Source organism: Haliotis rubra, unplaced genomic scaffold, assembly GCF_003918875.1.
Source record: "Haliotis rubra isolate DU_JTF1 unplaced genomic scaffold, ASM391887v1 Scf81, whole genome shotgun sequence".
NCBI classification, from domain to species: Eukaryota; Metazoa; Mollusca; class Gastropoda; order Lepetellida; family Haliotidae; genus Haliotis; species Haliotis rubra.
Window position 1 is genome coordinate 1954675 of NW_025767535.1, and position 18136 is coordinate 1972810.

Consider the following 18136-nt stretch of genomic DNA (forward strand, 5'->3'; position numbering starts at 1 on the left):
ATATCCTGAATGAAGTACATCAGGACTCGTTTGTTTTCTATATGAGGTTTCACTTACATTGCGGTGTTTATGCTTGAGAGCGAGTTTAGTTTTATGCTGTTTAAAGCAATATTCCAGCAATATCATAGGTAGAGGACACCAGAAATGGGCTTCAAACATTGTACCCATGTGGGGAATTGAACGGGGTCTTCGGCATGATGAGCGAATGCTGTAGCCACAAGGTTTCCCCCTCCTGCAAGTGTGTGCTTGTTCGTGTTATGTTCATAGTGCTCACCGAATGCAATACCTTCTGCAGTTGAGCACAGACTACAAGCTGTCCAGTGGGACATCTCCCTAATGCAACATTAAAACAGTCATCAAATGACTCGTTTAATTCATCCCTCTGCATCTGTGTATAACATCCTTGTTTCCGTCCACTCGGAACACTGTGTTCTTGTAATATAGAGAGTGGATGGTGTATGCTAGAAAATCATTTCAAAAGTGCTTCCAGCAGAATCACAGCTGGGGACACCAGATATCGGCTTCACGTTGTACCACAATGATGCCTGGCATGTCATTCATGCCATGTAAAATATTCTTAGAGGTTTGACTGTTTTGCAAGAAAACAAGACTGCATCCTGTCGTAAGAGGCGACTAACGGGATCGGGTGGTCAGGCTCGCTGACTTGGTTGACACCTTCATCGGTTCCCAATTGCGCAGATTGATGACCATGCTGTTGATCACTGGATTGTCTGATCCAGACTTGATTATTTACAGACCGCCGCCATATAGCTGGAATATTGCTGAGTGTGGCGTAAAACTAAACACACTCACTCGTGCATTTTTCCCATGGATCCTGAACAGCTGAGCTCAAACGTAGAGAACTCTACAGCTACAGACGCATATGAACCATACCAATGCCTTCCGCAGCTATAGGCAGCACTGGTGATATCACTGTCTGTTTGTTTGAAATGATGGATACAACCATATCCATTCATATACGAACTGGCAGATATAGGACCACACCATACTTTGAAATTAACTTGAGAAACAACAGACAACTGAGACACTGTACAGAATTAATTTATTTATTGACAACCTGGGCAACTGTCAACATAATATTGTCTATCCTCTGATCTGTACAACTATATGGACCAACACAGCAGATACGCAACTCCACATGTCATCAAACTCACTCCTGTGTCTCCACGTTGTTTCCGTGACGTCTGGGTTGCATTGCTGCCAGCAAGTCACGACCATCCTCAATTACCAACTGTATCATTCCTCGGTTCTATTATGACATATACCCTGAAATCATCAACCAATTAAAATACGTCTTTGGAATTTGAATTTACCATAGATCTAATTACAAATTCATGGCCTTTGATGAGCCTTGTTACACTTAATTGAGTCCAGGACTGAAAGATGGGTAGGGACGGCTTATAGATTTGTGTTTCTATCAAGCGAGAGATTTATTTTTACAGAGCTTTTGGCACTATTCCAGCAATATCATAGCAGGGGACACCAAAAATGGGCTTCACACACTGTACCCATGTAGGGAATCGAACCCGGGTCTTCAGCATGACAAGTTCTATCCACTGGGCTACCCCACTTCCCCGTTTCTATCAAGAAAGAACAAAGTAATTTCAGAGGAATTATTTTTAGCGACTCATTGCTTTGTAAAAGGTGGTGATATTATTGTCTAAGAACTGGGTAATTGAGTGGAATTTTTAGCAACTCATTCAATCTTGACAAATGCGAGAAATGGTTCCAGTGTGTTGATCATAACAGCACAGAGACAAAATACACTTCAATCGAGAACAGCCTCGGGATCCATGTTATATACCTTAAAGCATTTACTGTACACACACATAGCATCTGTTAGCTCTGGACATACTCAATATATACACAACACTTTGTACACTCTCTACAGCCACAGTACATCTAGTCAGTCTCAAACAGGTCTCTATCTTACTACTGATTCATTAGCAGAAAATGTTATCCTTAACACTCCTTCAGGGGGATAACTTGCTGTCCTAGCACTTTAGATTCAAGTCATTCAAATCCCACTTGGTCTGCTAGCTCAAATATTACATGAAGATTTTACAGATGTCTTGGACAATGTCTCCCTTTTCACACATTTTACAGGTTACATATCAAGATTAGAAATGGACAAAATCAAGATTTAAAGGGATTTAACTCAGATTTTCCTATTTGAACACACATGGAAAAGAAATTATCCACACATTTCAACTTGGATGAAGATAAGAAAACAAAGAAAGAAAGAAGTTGATTGTGATATTACCATTGAAATCCAGCAATGAGTTCAGGCCAAGTTTCTATACCCAGCAAAACCCTACTTTGAGCACAATGTACAATTCAGACAGGTTTCAAAAGAAATCAAACGTTGGTGTTTAATAAGTATCTTTGCCCATGTGAAAACCATAACCGCAATGGAAATGAACTTGCAATGGCTGACATCACCAGCTGACCACACAATCATCAACAAAATCACAACAGACTAGTCGTCATTGGAAAACTTTAGCATGATTTCCCTAGGAAAGACACTTGCGGACACACAACTGACCCCCCAGAAGTTCTTGTCTCTGAGATGCACACATATTGCATTAACAAGCTCACCTCGTAACAATATTTCAAAGGCTACCAGTACCTAAATTCGTCTCTGATCCGACGCCATATCGGACTCCTACATCTCCATTGACCTCTCCAGGTCATTAATGCCCTGAACCATGCCCTGAAAACTAGTCACCATAATATCAATACCATCTAATCAATGTTTTGATTACTTCATTAATATAATCAATGTACTTGCATAGTTATGTATGACACACGTTATCACAACAGTACAACCAATCCTGCTAAAATTTCCATCCCAACAATACTCAATATACAAAGTGAACAAACATGAAGAGATGAATGGGCTCCATGATTTGTCCTGTAACAATTCACAATCAAAATAGTACTCAAATTCAAGAGATCCTTGACAACGACTTGGAGCCAAAACGAGCTTGACTTACCTTCACAACCCAAGCATGAATTCCAAGCAAACTTGATATCTATTTTTTTCAGGGATAAAAAGGTCCTAAGTTTAATATCAAAACCAAAAATAAAAAGGTATGGTCTTTCATTCCTTCAGATCACAAATCTTGCTAGCTGCTTCTCATACAAAACAATGTGACAACTGTAGGTTCTGAAACCGGACCTCCTCGATCCTCTGGGAGGCTGCAGCTGTAGGTTCTGAAACCGGACCTCGTCGATCCTCTGGGAGGCTGCAACTCTTACACATCTTTCATTTTCCCATCTCAAAAACAGCAGTCATTTCTTTCAACACCTTTCACAAAACACTGTCAACAAGAACTAACAATTTCCTCAAACAATTTTTCAAGCTTGGTCTTGTATTCTTGGTACCAGTGCTCACTAGCTAACGTGTCCCATCCCGATTCTAGACTAAGATGGGTTGTGAAAGCTCTGGCTGCCTTGAAGGATCGAACAGTACCTGTCAGTCTACAGCAGATAGAATAATAGTAATAATCAGTTCGGTCCAGCTCGACCAACCCATCCTTAGATGTTCCAAAATACAGTGTTGGCGTTGCCATTTGGCGACGAGGCTTGTTGAGGATATGTTTAATATCACAGCTCAATCAGCTGCCTCCATGTCAGTCCCATTGGCAGTTCCGAGTAACGTGCGGGTCGGCCGAGTCCAGCTTAGCTTCTTTTGTTGACAATCATCACAGAAAGATCCCCTGAGTATTTGCATATCAAGACTTCTTGGAGGGTTCAACCCCTGAAATAAAAACAAGAATAACAATAAGAGTGAGTGAATAGCATCTTACGCTGCTTTTAGCAATATTCCAACAATATCATCGACACATTTTACACTTGTTGTGAATCTAACCCGGGTCTTCGGCATGACGAGCAAATAGTAATAAGAACCACCATCACCATTCATACAAGCAATTATTACCTACGAGGGAGAAAATATCGGGGTTCATATTTTTCATACCATGCCCTAGGGCAAAATATCACTTTGTCATGGTGACAGGACGTCATGAACAATGTTATGACGTCACGTATCTTCTGTGACGTTCCATTCTACATGCAGCGACGACGGGTAGCCAGCCTATGTTTGAAAGTAGATTTGATTTATTTACCTGAATTTGACGACTTCAGTAATAAACAGAATATTATATTCATGCCCATATCATACTATGTTTATGACACTCGTGTGCCTAAATATCGCTAATCACAATCACAGTTTGATGCCACAAATCGGTATGGTGAAAACCATCCCCTCTGCAGCATGAATCATTAAGTGTTGCATTGCTAAAAGCTGCTTGAACTCACTTTCTTTCACCCAAATCATTATTCAGATTGTTTTCTCGGCACAGTGGGAAGAAAACAACTACAACCTATGCCAGGCTTATTGTCAAATTACAAACTTTCCATCTCATTCATTGGGATTCATTATGGCCCCAGTAGATTTCCAGCTATTTTTGGTCGAATTGTCTCCCCTTGACTGTCTCACTTTAACGTGTAGTGAAATGGGAGTTCAAGCTTATTTCCCGTATTTCATGTACACGCAGTGTGTGGCTGCTGGCGGTTGACAAGACTAGCCGGCTTCATCATGCTAGACATTAAGATGCCATTCAGCAGTTTAGATTGAATACCCCAGTGAGAGATTATCTACCCAGTCCTAGCCCATTCCACAGAATGCCATGCACCTGCCAGTGAGAGATTATCTACCCAGTCCGTGCCCTTTCCACAGAATGCCATGCACCTGCAAAGTTAGCGACAAGGTAGCAACAAGTACCAGGTTTCACCATCTGGTATGACCACACAAGAACTCAAACCATCCAACTTCCAATCTTGGGTCTTATATTCCATCCACTATCCCACAGTCTATGTCCATGATAAGAATACTATGAAAACCTGTACATCATTTTATAATCACAAAATCTTGTACTGCTGCTGCTGCTGATGATGATGATTGGAGATTTAATGAGCACTTTCCGACATAATGCGCATTTCGCACATGGGCCACAAGGCCATTTAGTGTATGATCGAAAGAGGGCTGATTTGACGGAGAGATATGGCAACCTGAAGGGGTGTTAGGGTTGCATAATTAAATTTGTATGTATTTTTAATTGGGAAATTTGCCATAATTGTAGGGGGGTGAACTACAGGATAGTTTGGTTGGTATTTGCTTTGTTTGTTTTTTATGTTTTGATTTTGATTTTCTTTGTGTTAGCACTATATGGTTATGTGGGATTATAAGCACGATAAAAGGCCAGTTTGGATGAGAGTGATTGAGTGAGCGAGTTTAGTTTTATGCCGCTTTCAGCAATATTCCAGCAATATCGCATCGGGGGACACCAGAAATGGGCTTCACACATTGTACCCATGTGGGGAATCGAACCCAGGTCTTCGGCGTGACGATTGAACGCTTTAACCACTAGTCTACCCTGCCGCCCCCAGTTTTGATAAGAAATATTATTAGTGGACTTAGGACTGTTTGTAATGTTAAGTGTGTGTTCAAGCCCTGTGAATTCTGGAGCACCATTCTGTGTTGTTGGTAGCATATGTAGTGTAGTAGGACGTGTTCAGGTGTTTTACTGCTGCAAGCTACCTTCTATATATGTGAATTATCTCCCCTGGACTACACACGCACAAGACTCACCCATTGGTTTGAGAACTATGAATGTAAGAAGATCGGAGAGAGACACGATGCCGACAACATGATCCTCCACATCAACCACCACCAGCCGATGTACCTGCAACAGCATCCACCACATACAATACACAGAAACAATAATCTGTGGCACCACTAAGGGCGTGGACAGGGAAGATTTATTGTCAGTCTCACTACGTTTGGTTTGTTGTTTTACGCCGCACTCAGCAATATTCCACCTTTATGGCGGCAGTCTATAAATAATCAAGTCAGGACCAGACAACCCAGTGATCAACAGCATGAGCATCGATCTACACAATTGGGATATGATGACATGTGTCAACCAAGCCAATGAGCCTGACCACCCGATCCCGTTAGTCGCCTCTTACAACAAGCATGGGTTACTGAAGGTTCATTCTAACCCGGACCTTCACGGGTTCCACTCATAAAGTCTAATTTCAAGTATAGCACTTGCGGCAACATGGACTTGAGAATGTGGAGCACAATCTCAGATTAATGTTGAAACTAATTCACTCCGGACACATAATGCCCCAAAGCTCAGGCTTATAACCTGTGCTGCTGATAATTCTCAGTCAACCTGACCACACTTGCACGAACTGAACTTAGTAAGTCTATTTTAAAGTATGGGATTAAGCCATGACCATGTCATGCATGGACAGCATATGTTCGTACCTCTGCCTTGACGATAGTGTCCATCACTTGGCCCAGCGTGTCTGTCTCCATACACTTCGCTACCCCTTCAAACCCCTGGAACAGCCAATAACAACATCACATGTCTGTCTAGCCATCATGAGCACAGTTAAACATTTGTTAGTTCACGAATGTTCAGTGAGTGAGTGAGTTTAGTTTTACGCCACACTCAGCAATATTACAGCTATATGGCGGCGGCGGTCTGTAAATAATCAAGTCTGGACCAGACAATCCAGTGATCAACAGCATGAGCATCGATCTGCGTAATTGGGAACCGATGACATGTGTCAACCAAGTCAGCAAGCCTGACCACTCGATCCTGTTAGTCGCCTCTTACGACAAGCATAGTCGCCTTTTTGAGGCAAGCATGGGTTGCTGAAGACCTATTCTACCCCAGATCTTCACGGGTCCACGAATGTTCAATCACATACATTGTTATATCATCTATTAACCACTCCCCGTTTTCTATTCTCTGACTGACCTGGCGCTGGTTACTGTGAATAAGGATGCTACAATTTCTTTCTGTTTTGTAACTGATACTTTCATTCCTGTTAAGTATATGCATATCTCAGCAGCCAGGAAACTACAGAGATAAATGTGAGAAGAGTGAGTGAGTTTAGTTTTACGCCTCACTCAGCAATATTCCAGCTATGAGGCGACGGTCTGTAAATAATTGAGTCTGGATCAGACAATCCAGTGATCAACAGCATGAGCATAGATCTAATCAACTGGGATATGATGACATGTGTCAACCAATTCAGTGAGCCTGACCACCCAATTCCGTAAGTCACCTCTTACGACAAGCATGGGTTACTTAAGACCAATTCTAACCAGGATCTTCACGAGTACTCTCAAGGAATGGCAAGACTTACATCACATCTATGTTGCAGAGCCTGGGCTATGGTCACATCAAGGTTGTTATATGTCTTCTCCGCTGCCAGGTTCTGAAGGACAAAACATTGAAAATATAAACACTGAATTTAACAATCATAGCTCTTGACTAGTGGCTAACATAATCACATAGAACTTCAGTGAGCGAGTATGGTTTTACACCACTTTTCCAACAATATCACGGCAGGGGACACCAGAAATGGGCTTCACACATTGTACCCATGTGGGGAATCGAACCCGGGACTTCATCGTGACGAGCGGACGCTTTAACCATTAGGCTACCTCATCCACCCTCATAGAGATTCCACAAACAGTCCTTTGAGAGATACTTATGAAACAGTTTTGCCCTTCATGAATGAATTACTATATTTTCCACAAAACACCTCACATCATCTTACTGTACCTACAAAGAATATATGCTAAGTGTGTTCCCTCTTTCTATACATAGTCCTCTCAACCCACACATGTGAATCAGAAAGCCATTAATATTTGATGCACACAGAAGCCTTGATCAGTTCAAGAAATACCCCATAACATTACAATGGTTGTGACCTACCATTCTTTCGTTTTGGATGAAAACAACACATTAATTAAATTATTATGTCTTTAGTATCTATGATAGCGAGTAAGTTTGGTATTACGCTGCTTTTAGCAATATTAAAGCAATATTACAGCGGGAGACACCTGAAATGGCTTCACACATTGTACCCATGAAGGGAATAGAACTCGGGGTCTTCGGTGTGACGAGTGAACGCTTTAACCACTAGGCTACCCCACCGCCCAAGTATTTATAATAAAAAACAATGAAACAGTCCAATCATAGACCATTTGACGATTAGTTTGACACTTGAAATTTATTTAAAATAACTCTATCCCCCCAAACGACATGATCTACCATGTAATACTCACGATGACATCAAACTTGGCATATATGTCGACGACCTTGTGTTGTTCATCGACGACCGGCAAGGCTGATATCCGGTGATCCATGAACATGTTGAGAGCCTTGATCAGCGGTGTGTCCTGGGATGTCTGCAGATACACCAGGACAAGCAAGGTCACACTCAAGGTCACACTCAAGGTCACATACAGGTCTATACAATGGGACACATGTACTATCTTGCAAAATATTTATTACTTGAACGTAAAATAAAATGGGAAAATACCTGTTGTATTTAACAATTAATGTTTAGTTTGAAACAAAAACATCTGAAGCGCCCTAAACAAGTAATCAACTTTTCACAAGACCCAATTACTTAAGATAAACTTGGGGTCCCTTTCTGTTGTATAACAGAAATATCATTCAAATATTTTCATTTCAGAGACTAAATGTAAAAATTTCTCTATTGATTTCCAGATCTGCCACCTGAAATCTCATAAACGAGGAAGAAAACAAAACAGAAAGGAATTGAATCAAACCTTCAGTGTAGCAATCCTTCGATGCTGTCTTTACCCCTAACATTCATCAATTACTCAACAATACAGGTGAAAGCCAACCTTGATAAACAAAGTTTTCAAACTATTTGTAGTTTAATTTCAATTTGTAAACAATTCTGCAACAAGGTATCTAAAAAACTAGAGGATTCCATTCAAAGTCATGGTACTTCTTTTGTTAAGTGTGGTGGTTAAAGGTGAGGTGAGATTTTCCCATGTAGCTAGGTTACCTCCCCTTGAATGCTGACTGTGTTCACTAAAGCACTACTTGATTTCTCCCACCACAGTACTGACCACCTGCCAGGTGTTAGTTGGTTGGTTTTTTGTTTGTAAATAATTGAGTATGGCCCAGACAATCCATTGATCAACAGCATGAGCATCGATCTACACAACTAGGATATGATGACATGTGTCAACCCAGCCAGTGTGCCTGACCACCTGATCCCGTTTGTCTCCTCCTACAACAAGCATGGGTTGCTAAAGATCAATTCTAATCCGGATCTTCACAGGTGCAAGGTGCGAGTCAGGTGGCAGATAGCTGTATAATTACCGTAATGACGTTGTCGTATGTTCCTATACCCAGATCCCGTATGCTCTTCAACATGTAGCAGGGTTTGGGTAGATCCTGAATCTGAAACAATCAGAGCATTCACGTCAGGAATATCAGAGCATTCACGTCAGGAATATCAGAGCATTCACGTCAGGAATATCAGAGCATTTACGTCAGGAATATCAGAGCATTCACGTCAGGAATATCAGAGCATTCACGTCAGGAATGTACACTGGTACTGAAGAATCAAGAGCATCTTCTTCCAAACTGCAGAAACGTCAGTAACTTCTCCAATCTAGAACTATCTTATGGCTCAAACATAATTTCTCCATCATTTAGCATTATGCGTTGGTTTTACTTATTTACATTTTTCTGAATGGGCATTGAATTTCTGGCTCAGGATCAACCGCAACAAGATCAGTGGGATGTTAGGATCTTATAGGTATGGGTACAGAATCACAATCAGGGAAACCCTATCAAAGGTCATACTATTTTGGGCATGGTCATGTGCAGGGCTGTGTGAGGCCACACTTTTTTTATTACGGTTTACAGATGTTTTACAGCAATATTATTTGTTTCAATATCTAAATTTTTGTTTTGCAGCGATGTTAAATCCATAACAGAAAGTCGATTTCAATAAGTAGATTTTAAAATAATTTATTTGGATTTTATTTATCGGCAGTATATAAAAAATGGAACAATTGAAATGTTAATTTTGTTCCAATTTAGCAAAAATTACAGTTAGCGGATCCATAAACCAAGTAATAATAATAATATGGCCTAATGGCCATTTGAAATATATTTTGATACAGGTATCAGTATTGCAATATTAATTGCAGTTTATTGGGATCTGATGTGTTCAACACTGTTTAACACTGATTGTACATGCAGATCTTATTTCTCCATACTACACTGACTGACTGAGTTTAGTTTTACGCCGCTTTTAGCAATATTCCAGCAATATCACGGCGGGGGGACACCAGAAATGGGCTTAACACATTGTGCCCATGTGGGGAACCGAACCCGGGTCTTGGGCGTGACGAGCCAACGCTTTAACCACTAGGCTACCCCACCGCCCCTCTCCATACTACAGCAACTACTGCTCAACTTGGTCAATCGCCATTCTGTAGTCACAGAAACGGGGGAGATAACAGGAGCTAACAGGAGATAAAAATCAATTCAGCATTTCTGCAATTTTTGTCCAACAAATCTGCAGGAAATCATTTGTGAACGATCTTCTTTTGGGTAAAAACATACAAAAATGAATAAAACTTGTTACATTTGTTTTTTCAAGAAACACAAAAAATACTGCAATACATATAGTTTTAAAAGCGCACTGCATATAGAATACTGGAAATACTGTGGAGTTCAGCCAAGGGACACAACTCTGCAGAGTGTAACTTCACCACCTGAGTTAAAGGCCATCACATCCTCTCTAGGACCAGGACTTACATATAGATGTAGGAAGCGCAGTATTCTCTTGTGCGTGAGGATGTAGATAGCATTGCCAGTGTTCTTGTCCACCACAGGTAGACGGTGAACATGGTTCTCTATCAGCGTCTTGACGGCGGTGTACAAGCTAGCGTCGGGGTCGATGCACACAAATGGCTTCTGCTTGTCTCGTAGCACTTCTGAAACAATCACAGGATGTTATGCAAACAAAGATAAACACATTCCCAATTAAAAGTGTGCCCATGGGTAAAAGTGTGCGCCAGACTACCCCTCGTCTGGTTATAAATACACACACCCCTGTACAGTTTCCTTAAGGCCATCCTCTGTTTATAACAAGGATTACAGATGCATTTTCAAGGTCACCTGTAGCTGTTTGCAACAAAAGCCCCGCCTACACTAATATCAGCCAATCAGGAAAAAGCAGTCTGTTGGTGGGCGTTATATAATTTTCTTCTTGGTAAGCCAAGCTAGTGCCAAAGAATCATCAGCAAATTATATATTTTCACATCTTGTTTTTGATTATAAATTAAAGAGGCCTGAACAAGAAATACTGTAAAGAAACATTCAGACAACACTTTCAGTATGAAAACATAAAACCTCAGTTTCTAAATACTACTGAACATTTCCAAGTAGTGATCTCATTAACTGACCAAAAATATATCCAACAGCATCAAGTTCAAAGCAAATTTGCAAGACAGTGCCAAAAAACATAGAACTGTCAAACAGTTTAACAGTTCAACACATGCAAGCACCAAATAATAGGAATTCTAACTTCTTTAATAAGCAGGTCCTACAATGCCAGGTGTATCAATTAACTGGACTTCACTTGTTTCTACTACACCCACATTAAGATGCTTCATGGGCGGTGGGGTAGCCTAGTGGTTAAAGTGTTTGCTCATCACACCGAAGACCTGGGTTCGATTCCATACATGTGTGAAGCCCATTTCTGGTGTCCCCCACCATGATATTGCTGGAATACTGCTAAAAGTGGCATAAAACCATGCTCACTCACTAAGATGCTTAACGATCAAGGAGACTAAATGGTTCTATCCATGAATGCAAACTGACAGCCCTTGGCAAAGGTTCGGGAGGAGAGAGAGAAAAGCAATATGTGTAACAAATTTGGACTTTTTTTAAAGTGTGTCCTTTTTTTCTTAAATTCTGGAGAATATTTTATTTGATGCTAAAATTAACTAGACATTACAGTATCTTCTTATTTATTGTTCCCGATGTCTGTTAAGTCCAGATCAGGTCTGCAAGACCAAGATATTGCTTCATACTGTAATGGCAGAACTTTTGAAATTTTCAATTACTGATTTTGACTTGGGGCTGAATATCAGCTATGAGCGGCTCTAGATCTAAAGCTCCGAAAACGTGAACAGAAGATGTGAGTAAGCCTCGCGTCATAATACCATGACCCTGAGCTACTACACACCAATGATAAAACGTTACAATCCCTTCCCAGGGGAAAGGATTCTTATGACATGACAGCTGGCTCCTGTTCATGTACAGAGTATCCAACAGGATCTATGTCACATAATCCCACCTAAGCTTTATCTACACGATGCCATCTGATGCCCTTTCAACAAGACTACCATAAATATACCGAGTCTCTCCAAGATGTCCATATAAGGCTATATGTATGTTTTCCCAGGTAGGGGAATTGGATCATGTTCCCATACGAAGCATCAGTGTTATTTCTAATCCTTTACAATAGCTGCCAAAGACTAATAGCTGATTATTGATCTCTGCAGCACAAATCATGTCCACTAATAGCTATACATTGTCAGTTTAAAATGGTTGCCTCGCAGCCCATGACATCCATTGGTGACTGCTGAAGATTTAGGCTTGTTGCATTCAACATTAACAAACGTATCTGATTGTACCTAACTGCCAAATGTTTTTCATTATACATCTATATTTACTCATCGAAAACAAACTGTGATAATTATATTCCAAACTAATTAAAGCTTTGAATCATTTCTGCCAAAGTTGCTTCTACTTTTGTAGTATTCATTGACATATCTAAGCTGCCATTTGCTCTGGGGACAACACATTAACAAAACAAACCAGTCTGCTTCATGCATGCCCAGTTTTCAACCAGTCTTTCCATATCTAGGACAGTGGGGTAGCCTAGTGGTTAAAGCGTTTGCTTGCCACGCTGAAGACCCAGGTTCAATTCCCCAAATGGGTACAATGTGTGAAGCCCATTCCCCGCCATGATATTGCTGGAATATTGCTGTAAGTGGCATAAAACCATACTCACTCACAAGGAAAGGTCACTCGCTCATTCTGAATGTTATCAGATTTCTCCAGCTTCATACACAGAGAGAGAGTGAGACAGTGAGTTTAGTTTTACGCCGCACTCAGCAATATTCCAGCCATATGGCGGCGGTCTGTAAATAATCAGTCTGGACCAGACAATCCAGTGATCAACAGCATGAGAATCAATTCATACAGAGAATAAAGGGACATTCTGTGCTCCTTTCCATCATACCATGAGCCAATTTCACATGGGTACAATGTCTGAAGCCCATTTCTGGTGTCCCCTGCTGTGATATTGCTGTGATATTGCTAAAAGCGGGGTAAAAACATACTCACTTACTCGCTCACTTTCCATATCTCTGTTCATGCACCAGTTTACAATCATCCTTTCCTTCCCAACCTTTCCCTATCTTGTCCATCTACTCCTCAACTTACCTCTCCAGGTCTCAATCTTGTGATCTTCTAACTCATCCATCCGCACCTGCAACATCACAACAGAATGTCAGGGAAATGCTTCCTGGGGTATACAATCAAATATACACCCGCACAGGCAATATAACATGGCAACAGTACTACTGTATCTAACAGGCAACAAATACAATTTGGGACAGACATCAATCGCAAGACACCATTTGTTTGCTTGTGTAACCCCAAATATTCCAGCTGTATGATGGCACTCTGTAAATACTACAGTCAGGACCACACAATCCAGTGATCTTATAAGTAAGTGGGTTAAGTGAGTGAGTTAAGTTTTATGCCGCACTCAGCAATATTCCAGATATATGATGGCAGTCTGTAAATATTCCTATCAGGACCAGACAATCCAGTGAACAACAGCATGAGCACCGATCTACGCAATTGGGATACGATGACGTGACAACCAAGTCCGATCCTGTTAGTCGCCTCTTACGACAAGCACGGGTTACTGAAGATCAATTCTAACCCAGATCTTCACAGGTCTAAGTGGGTTAACACTCATCCCACACCTTTGTTCATTTGTCAAAGAGTGAATGATGTTTTAAGCCACAATCAGCAATATTTCAGCTATATCACAGTTGCCTTTAAAACATGTCTGGGCTGACATTTAGTCTCAGAAATAAAGTTAGCATATCTAAAAACATATATCCACAAAACAAAAAATAATAAAATAAAATACAATTCCAAATGAGTCCTGCACAATCCTTAATTTCAGGAACTGAGACAATCTAGTCATGTATTACAACAATCATGTACATTATTATTATTATTATTATTATTATTGGATATTTATATAGCGCATATATCCACGCACTAGTGCATGCTACATGACACCTTGTAGAACTCCCCATAGAGGTATCTCATTTGATTTAGGATTGATATACTGATTCCATTAACATTAAGTCCCATGAATACATAAATCTCATTTTAAAAGAAACACATCTACAAAGTTACTAAAAAATATCCAATATAGAGGTAAGCTTTATTTCTAGATCAGAGGCAATCTAGACATGCCCATAATTCTTAACTTGAGTTGGGCTGCACCTTAAATTAATTCCGCAGGGTCTGTAAGACAGACTGATATACTGCTATGTAAAGTGGGTTGTGGCATCTCTAACACTTGTTTACTTATCAAAGATAAAGCAGCATCAAGGGCTATCAACAAGAAAGATGTCAGCTGCCAATCACTGGAGCTTTCAACCACTAACACACAGGTGATACACGATCTTGAACTGAACCTATGTATGTTTAAGGCTTAAGGTTTAATGCTGTTTTGAGTGAGTGAGTTTAGTTTTACGCCGCACTCAGCAATATTCCACCTATATGGTGGCGGTCTGTAAATAATCGAGTCTGGACCAGACAATCCAGTGAACAACAGCATGAGCACCGATCTGCGCAATTGGGAACCGATGACATGTGTCAACCAAGTCAGCCAGCATGACCACCTGATCCCGTTAGTCGCCTCTTACGACAAGCATGGGTTACTGAAGGCCCATTTTAACCCGGATCTTCACGGGTTAATGCTGTTTTGAACATTATACCTAGGTGATTCAGATTAATGAAGGAGGCAAGCCCAAGTTTTGCAGGTCTTCTCTTTGAAGAATCCCTTGAACACAAGTATTGCATTTACAAACAAAGGGGCAGTAGTGTAACCTAGTGGTTAAAGTGTTCACTTGTCACACCAAAGACCCAGGTTCAAATCCCTACAGCTCCCCGCCATGATATTGCTGGAGCATTGCTAAAAGCGGCGTAAAACCAAACTCACTCACTCATCCCACTTGACATAAATGGAATGCTTTTAAAACCAGTATTAAAAGCTCTACAAAGTTTTACTACCATTTTAAATAAAAGCTCTTCATTTCAATTACTATTTTGAAAATAAAAACCTTTGGAAAGTCAGGTTTTACTCATGAAAGGAAGAAAGACAGTTAATTAACAATTAACTGCCGTGAAAACAAAGAATTAGTTTGTAAATAACTTGACAACATTTGACACAGCCCCCAAGGATATTTATCAGGTGACAAATTTCAGGTTGAAAATTGTGGACATGACTCAGACGAGGTGAAAACTTGGCTCAACAGGTGTCCATCATTCTGTCTGTGTGCCAGCCAGGGCTTGAAGAGGCTTCAACTTTAAACAACAACTTGTCACGGCTGATACAGTCCCCAGAATGATTTACCGGAGAAATATGTGTATGAAGTCTAAACATTATTATTAATTCATAATTGTGGATCACTGACCAGTACTGTCATTGCGGTTACTAGGTCAGGTGATGGTTGACAGGTCACTGCCATCTTTGTTGTTGGTCCTTTATAAAACAAGTTTGTCCGAACCCACTTACAAAACAAGATGTTACTGCTTATATTGTGATACTTCTGTGGAGTTTAAGTCAGAACTAGTTCCATATAATGGCCTAGTCAGGGTGCAAACAAATGTGCAGAGTTATCTCCCTTAGATTTGGGGTTCAAGTTCCAGATTGGGCTTGATATTTCATTTTTTGTAGTGAGTGAGAAATGGGCTTCAAACATTGTACCCATGTGGGGAATCGAACCTGGGTCTTCGGCGTAACGAGCAAACACTTTATCCACAAGGCTACCCCACCGTCCTAGATATGGAAAGACTGGTTGTAAACTGACAATACATGAGGAGTAAATGCTTTAACTCAAGGAAACCCCACCACCCCTAAGTGGGATGAAATACAAGTCATGCATGTCTTAGACATTTACTACTTCTGTGAAATGGTGCCGACAAACCTAGAAACATGATCAGAGCAAACTAGGTTCCTGGTGCGCCCAAGGGATGTAACTCTGATCAGTAAATTGTTGTGCCTAAGACAACTGAACCACCTAAAGCCCCCCCCCCCAACAATAACAATAAACAGCACTGGTTTTAACTCCAAAACATACTTAAATAAATGCATCTAAGGTAATTGGTATATACTGTCAGGAAAATAGAGGTTAATTTGTTTTCTATCTGGCCTTGACAAACAGGTGGTTTGCTATTACCGTTATTCAATCAGGATAAATAAATCACAAAGGGAAGTACATAGAAGCCGTCCCTAGCAGGAAACCCCATCTACCTGTTTACGTCTTGCTTTACAGCAATCAGTAAACAAAGCACTACAGTAGAACACAATATGTATTGATTTCATCGAGAACGGAAACAAGCACAATGGCTTCTATTAGGTGACATAACCATCTCTAACAAAACCATGTACCAAGCTCCACAGAGGCAACTTTGTTCCAACTTTGCTTTGAGGTTACTTTGTTAATCCTTTGCTTTGAGGCTACTTTCTTAATCCTATGCTTTGAGGTTAATTTGTTAATCCTCTGTACTGAGGTTACTTTGTTTCTCCTTTGCTTTGAGGCTACTTTATCCCTCCTTTGCTTTGAGGCTACTTGATTCCTCTTTGCTTTGAGGCTACTTGATTCCCCTTTGCTTGGAGGCTTTGTTCCCCGTTTGCTTTGAGGCTACTTTATCCCTCCTTTGCTTTGAGGCTACTTGATTCCCCTTTGCATGGAGGCTTTGTTCCCTGTTTGCTTGGAGGCTACTTGATCCCCCCTTTGCTTTGAGGCTACTTTATCCCTCCTTTGCTTTGAGGCTACTTGATTCCCCTTTGCATGGAGGCTTTGTTCCCGTTTGCTTGGAGGCTTTGCTCCCCTTTGCTTTGAGGCTACTTTATCCCTCCTTTGCTTTGAGGCTACTTGATTCCCCTTTGCTTGGAGGCTTTGTTCCCTGTTTGCTTTGAGGCTACTTTATCCTCAGCTGGTTCCCAGCTCCCTTTGCATGTAACCTTGCGATAAGAGAGATGGGGCCCAGCTTAACTTTATCCCTCCTTTGTTTTGAAGCAACTTTGTTCATCCTTTGCTTTGAGGCAACTTTTTCCCTTTGCTTTGAGACTATCTGTTCACTCTTTGCTTTGAAACTACTAGTTTATCCTTTGTTTTGATGCAACTTTGTTTTTTGTATATTGGGTGATGAATCTACAGCAGAGACTACTGCAGCAGAGACTACCTATAAAACCTCACATCTAATGTTGTTTTCCTGGAGACTGTCTATATCCATCTTCAAATGTCAGCACAATGGAAACCTATTGCCATGGTTACAGACAAATTCAAATAGCCCCTAACAGACCTGTGGAAATAGCTGTGTGTGAGAGGATGGCTGATTTACCACCACTGCTGAAGCGGATATGGGGAGAATGATACTGGCCACAGTTGGGCTGTATACTTGGACCAGCCAAATATTAGTTTCCCATCAACTGGTTATTGTTGTAACAGTATACATCCAAAATCATAAATCACATTGATCCATGTGAATTACACAAACGCCTGCTGCCCTATATCTTTGAGTGATGGAGGGAGCAAGAGAGCAAGAGTTTGTTGGTTTGGTTTGGGTGTTGGATGGAATCATCATGTAGGTCTTGGCTAGATGGGCAAGTGATTTAGTCAATAACTTAGTGAGTTTAGTTTTATGCCACTTTTAGCAATATTCCAGCAATATCACGGTGGGGAACACCTGAAATGTGCTTCACACATTGTACCCATGAGGGGAATTGAACCAAAAGGCTACCCTAATCTATATCTTACCATAGTCTCCTCATATATTATTTCCATGTCATTATACCACATGATTTCTAAAAAATTGTTATAATGTACATCATTTATGTGTGAAATGTATCTATATTT

The 18136-nt window shown here is 40.6% G+C and overlaps 1 protein-coding gene across 13 annotated transcripts in view; it reads right to left on the minus strand.

Annotated features, from left to right (window-relative positions):
- Nucleotides 1-1046: 1046 nt before the first annotated feature.
- LOC124261806 (5'-AMP-activated protein kinase subunit gamma-1-like) overlaps nt 1047-18136 on the minus strand; it is a 455838-nt gene continuing 438748 nt past the window's right edge. For 12 of the 13 annotated variants that reach the window (XM_046696179.1, XM_046696181.1, XM_046696177.1 and 9 more), the window contains 8 exons: nt 13407-13452; nt 10707-10885; nt 9255-9335; nt 8180-8302; nt 7252-7323; nt 6362-6436; nt 5678-5771; nt 1047-3784 (listed from right to left, as the gene is read on the minus strand). In XM_046696179.1, coding sequence (XP_046552135.1) covers nt 3759-3784; nt 5678-5771; nt 6362-6436; nt 7252-7323; nt 8180-8302; nt 9255-9335; nt 10707-10885; nt 13407-13452 — 696 coding nt within the window. In that variant the 3' untranslated portion in view covers nt 1047-3758. The remainder of the gene's footprint in view (nt 3785-5677; nt 5772-6361; nt 6437-7251; nt 7324-8179; nt 8303-9254; nt 9336-10706; nt 10886-13406; nt 13453-18136) is intronic. The other variant, XR_006894432.1, reaches the window with a different exon arrangement.